This window comes from Mustelus asterias, unplaced genomic scaffold, assembly GCF_964213995.1.
Source record: "Mustelus asterias unplaced genomic scaffold, sMusAst1.hap1.1 HAP1_SCAFFOLD_391, whole genome shotgun sequence".
Classification (NCBI taxonomy): Eukaryota; Metazoa; Chordata; class Chondrichthyes; order Carcharhiniformes; family Triakidae; genus Mustelus; species Mustelus asterias.
Window position 1 is genome coordinate 47,164 of NW_027590347.1, and position 7,261 is coordinate 54,424.

The 7,261-nt window shown below is 41.9% G+C and overlaps 1 gene segment (V, D, J or C); it reads right to left on the reverse strand.

Moving 5' to 3' along the window:
* Positions 1-424: 424 nt before the first annotated feature.
* LOC144486549 (T cell receptor alpha variable 8-2-like) lies at positions 425-912 on the reverse strand. The segment is given in 2 exon segments: positions 425-813; positions 897-912. Coding segments are annotated over 2 exon segments (405 nt in total).
* Positions 913-7,261: the final 6,349 nt, after the last annotated feature.

Here is a 7,261-nt window from a genome sequence, read left to right on the forward strand (position 1 = left end):
GTCTTCAACATATGCACCAGATAAAGTTTCAGACACTTGGGTTTTCTGCAATCTGATTGGCTGGAATCAGACTCCGTGCTTCCGGTATCAGGATGTGGTTGTTGATCCGAAGCTGCTTCTCTTCCGGGTCACGTGTGAACAAATCAATTGTCCAAAAAACAGGACACTGCTTTACTGCAGTAACTGTCATTTATAAAAGTGGTTAAAGTTTAACTTCACCAATAAAGGCATGATTTTAAAATGAGGTTTGCCCTCATTTTAAAGTTATGTATGATAAATGCGTGATCAATAATATGTTGGAAATATTGTTTCTCGATTTACTTTTGCAAATATAATTGATTCCCCTTGTGTTTCAAGGGGACTTAAAGACCAGCCAAGCTGGTCTTCATATGATTTGGGTTCAATTACAAATCCACAATCCAGCTCACAGATCTGATTCAGTGAGAGGAGGTGAGAGTGCCTTTGCCGGTTTTTGTACGGGCTGACTGTGTCTCTGTAGCAGTGTGGGGCTCAGCGCACAGTGATACACGGCAGAGTCAGAGACATGGACCCCGGTGATTGTTAAAGGAACTGTTCTCTTGTCTTTGTCCAATTCAGCCGAAAACCGGTCAGGGAAATCTGGAGACTTTTCCCCCTGTCCCTTGCCGTATTTCTTCAGTAAATATCTCGGAGCTTCCCCGGGATGTTGAATGTACCAGAAGAGAGTCTCGCCAGTGTATTGTGCTGTGTAGTTGCAGTTCAATATTACCGTCTGTCCTTCCTGGACCGTGAATTCGGGCAGGTCCTGGAAAACTGAATCTTGGCCACTGGTTCCTGTAACAACATATAGAATGTGTGAGAAATCTGAGTGAATATAACCCATGAAACACACACTGAGGATTTGAGCTCAGACTCACCGGGCAGCATGACCATTATTATCAGTAAAGCACACAGGGAACACATGGTTCCTGATTGGACAGTAAACAGCCACACTGTTTAAACGATGTTGCTGCTTCTAGTTTATATCACAGAGTCAACTCAGATCAGAGGCAACTGCAATTATTGGGAAACTGGGGGGCGTTTCTCAGTGCTGCGATTGGTTAGTCTGCCTGAGATGATGTTAGCTTTGGATCAATCACTGTTAGTTGACGACGAAGTGCGGCTGGCTTTCTCCAATCAAATTGTAGCCCAGGCTGAGTGCGTCTTTCTCACCCTCTTGCTCTCTGTCACATTCTCAGTCATTCTGTCTCTTTCTCGGTTTAACTCTCTTTCCTTCCAACCGGAGATCAGCTCTTTATATGACACCAGAGCCTGTCTTCATATTGCAATAGACCACGTTTCCGTTGCCATCAGGATAGTATTAATTACGATATCTATCGGTGCGTCTGTCAGAATTCAATCATTTTAGTCAGAGTAAATTAACGATAATAGTGAAAGAGTATATTTAATCTTATTAACGTTTATAAGTACAAACCCAGAGGCCTCAGATGTCTGCGGTTTTATTTGATCGGATTAACTCGCTCGTGTTAAATGTTATTTATTTTTATACCAGTTTGTGACGACTTCTCAAGAACCTTAATCTTATTACCACGCGCTTGACCTGTTTACGCTGAACTTTTCGTTCTGACAGGTAGATTTCCTCGGGTTGCGATTGTAAATAGAACTGTACACGGATTGAACATTACTGAGGATTTAGATGGAGATCCCGAGAGGGAAGCAAATGCTGCAACACAGGAATTTTCAGGCTAAGTAATAAAGATAAAGGGATGGAAAGACAATGGGAAACAATCTCATGTCTTTCGTCTGACTCCAGAGAATTATAACACAATTTACTCAGCATTTCATCAATTTCAACATGGGGAACACGACAAGCCCCCTTTGTTCTACAGAACTTTCTAGTTTCATGCCATTCGTTGAATACTTCGTTGTCAAATTGCTCCTTCTAAATTTTATCACCACTCTTTTCAGGGTTAAATTCCATCTGCAACTTACCGGCCCATTTGAACATTCCATCCATATCTTCTTGTCGTCAAAGAGACTCAACCTCAGTGTTAACCACTCGCCAAATGAAAGTGGTCATCTTTCAATCTGTATTCTCTGACAACGCTGGCAGTTTTAGACTTCGCAGTCAACTGATGGGACGAGTGGAATGTGCAGGAAACGTTTTGATTGCAATTTATTGAAGGACTGAGTGTGGATTTTTCTCTCTCCCTTTGGCTCTCCGCAATCTGGCCGATGAAAAACAGAATGAGAGAGAGGCGGAAAAGATAGGAGTATGAGGACGATGTTGATGTGGGGCGGTTTATTAAGAGAGGCAAAGGTTCTGTAGTTCTCTACAGAGTTGGAGTGGGGAGAGGTGACTGATAGAAGTTGGAGCTCAATTGCTGATGCTGAATGTACATACAGCACTAGTCCAGGCGTGAGGAGGTTTAGTGGTTGTGCAGGGAGAGCCTGGCCAACCATCTCCAAAAGGAAACCCACCGATTCCTGTTAATCATCTGGAAAATCTGAACTGGACCGCCTCGACTGCAATTATATTTCCCATAAAATAACGAGACGCAGGAGTATACACATTATTTCTAATATGGGTTCTCCATCCACAGTGCTGCAACCGTCAAAGCCTCGGGTCACTTGTTAGAGTGTGGTATTAAAAGGAGCTACTAGCTCCATTTGTCGCTGTTGTGTCCGGCGCCACACGATCAGCTGAATGACCACTGCCTGCACCATCGACTTTCTACTGTTCTATTTTCACCAGAGGTTTGCAAACTGAAAGGGTACTTATAAAATTATATCGGGTATATTTCAGATTAAATAATATTTCATTGCCAGTTTTACAAAAACTCTGGACTGATACTTTCTTTTTCAATCTACCAATCAAAAGTAATCGAAGGCTTTGAATATTACCAGGATAAGTTAGTTGAAAGTCCAAGACATTTCGAGAATGCAACAGTTCAAGATCGAGGGAATAGCTTCCACACAGACTGCAAGGAACATGGCATAAGGAAGAAGATGAAAGTTTGAATGAATGATACAGGACACATCCTCACTCATCTCCAAAGATACCAGAAATTGTACATGTGTTTCCGAAAGTAGTTTGGACACGTGATTTACCCCTCTCTCGGAGTAATCTCCATAAAATATTATCTGTGAACAACTTGAGGGTAAATGTCTGTCTTATTGATTTTAAACTGTTTCTTGCTGAATAGCAGCAGTGCGATGTTTCCAATCATCCTGCTTCTGGCACCTCTCTTGCATGAACAGAAGAATCTCGAATCTGCACTAATTTCATGATTACAATTTCATTCAAATTCTGAAATTGTAGACTGACATTATGTGATAGAAATATTCGTAACTCCTTTAATTCACTTCAGTTCAGTACATAGTGTTAATCAATATTCATCTTTTTTCACCAAACTGCTGGACAAATCTGTTTGCCTTCAGTCAGTTCCTGTACTATGAGTGCAAAAGACTTTCAATAAACATATATTTTGCAATAAAAGCCGAAGTCATCATGTTTGTTCATTGATCGTGATTAATGTCATTCCGCACATCATTTAATTGTTTCACCAGGGGACTTTCCTCACTCGGTAAATATAGAATGTTTTCATTGTGCGCATCAGTGTTAAAACTGAGAGTGGTCTCCAGTACAACCAGTGATCATTGAATCTCAGAGTCACTAAACCATGTTCTGGATTATTCCACTTGAGCTTCGTGTTGCTTGGGTACTTCACGATATCCAAAGGATTTACTACCCACTCCTCGCTGCAGTTGGTGTAGCTGGTGAGTTAAATTTCACTCTGTTGATTGCACCTGTCCGTGAGACCCAATCAATAATTTTATAATGTGCAAACTTCATGTTGCATATGTGCTAATGCAATTGGAAAATTTCTCTATCTTCCCAGCAGACATTTTCCCTACTCTTGCCTGGTGGTTGCTCTCTATTTCCCACTCTCCCCCTTCCCCACTACCAACCCCCTCTCCTCACTCCCACCACACCTTCACCGGCCACTTCCACTATTCCTGCCTTAATATCTACAGGGTCCTGCCTCAGTAAAATAAAATATATAATTTCCAGTTTTGTGATTTACAGCCAATTCCAAATCAACTTATGCAATATCTTCAGATGCACAGTCTGCAGCACAGCCACAGCAGAGTGACCCAGACCAGGAACATTCCGTCCAAACCCATTGGTACCATTGTGTCTCCCAAATACAAATAAAGAGAAGGCAGGGAATTGGAGATCTGCTCTGTTGGTAAATTTAGTTTCTTGATACCTCAGTGCGATGCTTTCTTACTGTGAACCCAGTCTCAGCAGAACAGGTGAATCCATGTTTTTCTGAGGCTGGACTCTGTAAAACAAAATCCTGCAGCTGTTCCCCAGAAACCTGCCAGATTACTGCTCCTGTTCTCAGTCTGAAATATGAGTTAATTGTCTCTCTCTTCCCTGCAGTGAACTTATTGACGATTCTTATCCTGTCTCGAGGAAGGTGTGGACTTTCCAAATGTGTCTCACGTTACCTAATTTCCATGTCAGCGGCGGATCTACTCGTCGTCATCATCGACCTCGTATTGAGGCAAATTCCCATCAGTTTCAGAGATCAATTTGTCTTCATGTATCATGTTAAAGTGTGCAATATCCATGCCGTCCTGCTTTACGCAGTCACTGACTGTTCTGTCTGGTTCACTGTCACTTTTACCTTTGATCGATTCGTGGCCATTACTTGTCAGAAGCTGAAAATAAAATACTGCACTGAGGAAACGGCAACTGTGGTTCTAGGAACAGTGAGTGTGGTATTCACTGTAAAAAACACTTTCTGGTACTTTATGTGTGAGAATAGCTATTGGCTTTCCAATACTCCCTATTTCTGTTCTGTAGATCTTGATGTCTCCTCCTCACCAGCATGGACAGCAGCTGAAAGTCTCCACTATATTTTAACCCCGACTATTCCTTTTTTGATGGTTGTGCTGTTCAACGTTTTAACCGTTAAATACATTGTAGTGTTGAGTAAAGTCCGCAGGAGACTTCGGACCCACAAGAATGGGGAAAGTCCAAGTGACCCAGAGATAGAGAAAAGAAGAAAATCTATCATCATACTGTTTGCAATATCGGGAAATTTTCTCCTGTTATGGTCAGTGTTCCTCTTCTATTGTTTTTATGACCGACTGTACATGTTTAAATTATTTCTGTCGCGTTTACCACATTTTCTTCAGGAATTAGGATTTATGCTCCAACTCCTGAGTTGCTGCACCAACACATGCATCTATGCAGTGACACAGACACAGTTCAGAGAGGATCTGAAAAATGTGGTGATGTTTCCAGTAACTGGAATTTTGAAATTCATTAAACAGTAATAAGCTATTCTATCACCACAACGTATTTATCTGATGTTTTGCTACAGAAACTCATCGCAATCAGAAACACACTGATGTCGATTTTGCTTTATTCATCCCGATAAATCCATGAACAACAATTGTAGAAATTCAAAAGGAAACGACTTCAGATCCAAAGCTGTCTGGATTTGAATCAGTTAAAATCAGCGATTTAACATGTGCTGGACACATTGAGTTCCAGAATAAAATATTCGCCTGTCAAATTCGGGAGGAAGTTACTGACCTTAGCATTTTACATCAACACTCATCCCACAACGAAAATATCTGCCAGCACCACCCCTACCAGCCTCACGGTACCGGCCCCACCACCCGATCTCTCACATCACACGTCCCCCTGCGCCGCCCCCCCCCCCCCCCCCCCCCCACCACCACCCCCAACCCCGTTCGGGAAGTATTCACTATTGTATCTAGTGATGGTGAATTGAAGAAGTGGATGTGAGATTAATGAAGGCTCGTATTGGGGAAGAGGAAGTGAAGGGAGGGGTGGTGGGCGGTTGCGAGTCATTTGTCGTGTGCTGAGACGACAATGTCCATAAAATATTAGCCCGAAACATCCATTCAGTGGCAATCAGAGTCATGTTGCAGCTGCGACGACATTTAATAAAATCCAGTGCCAGCATTCGACAGCGCACTTGCTTCAATTCACTGAGAACTCAAATAACTGCACAGCAAATCAGTCCAATGCGCCCCTGAATTTTGCAGTGTGTTATAGGTCAGAGTGACTTAAGGCCTCAAATGTGCCGGAGTGTAATCTTCAAATAAGCAAACACATTTTAATATAGATGGAACAGAATACAGGCAGGGTTGTGAAGGGTCTCTGGAACACATTAGAACTCAATAATGGAAAATTCAGAGAAAATTAGATTTGTGTCCAATTATAATGAAATAATACTTAATAAAATCTGGATTTAAAAAGTAGCCAGCTCTTCCAAAAAATTAAAGTGAATGTAAAGAAATAATTAGCAGTTAAGAGACACATTTATTCGCGAGTGGATGAATATAAATCAAGTATTAAATTCCCTATCCTTGGGCCAGATTTCCTTGTGGATATTATTGAGAGGGATGCGGATGCTGTTGCTTTCTGGGGAAGCAAGGTATTAAATTTATTTTGAAAATCACCTCAAAACTGTTTATTTATCTTGAGTCTACAAATGATACAATGCTACCATCTGCTGACAACCCACAACTGCTGCAGACGCTGGTCTTTGTGAGTCTCAGAAAAGTTCAGTAACTCGAGACTGCATTTTTGATTTGATTTGATTTATCATTGTCACATGTATTAACATACAGTGAAAAGTGTTGTTTCTTGCACACTATCCGAATAAACATATTGTACTTAAAGAAGGAAAGGGGAAAGTACAGCATGTATGGCTACGGTCAGAGGTAGGATGGAGAGAAAGATCAACTTTGGTCCATTCAACACTCTGATGGCAACATGGAAGAAGCTGTTCTTAAGTCTGTTAGTACGTGGCCTCAGGCTTTTGTATCTTTTTCCCAACAGAAGGTGGAAGAGAGAATGTCGGGATGCATGCGGCCCTTAATTATGCTAGCTGCTTTTCCGCGACTTGAGTCAGTGGGGTTATGCTGCAACTGTACAGGACCTTGGTGAGACCACATTTGGAATATTGTGTGCAGTTCTGGTCACCTCACTATAAGAAGGATGTGGAAGCGCTGGAAAGAGTGCAGAGGAGATTTACCAGGATGCTGCCTGGTTTGGAGGGTAGGTCTTATGAGGAAAGGTTGAGGGAGCTAGGGCTGTTCTCTCTGGAGCGGAGGAGGCTGAGGGGAGACTTAATAAAGGTTTATAAAATGATGAAGGGGATAGATAGAGTGAACGTTCAAAGACTATTTCCTCGGGTGGATGGAGCTATTACAAGGGGGCATAACTATG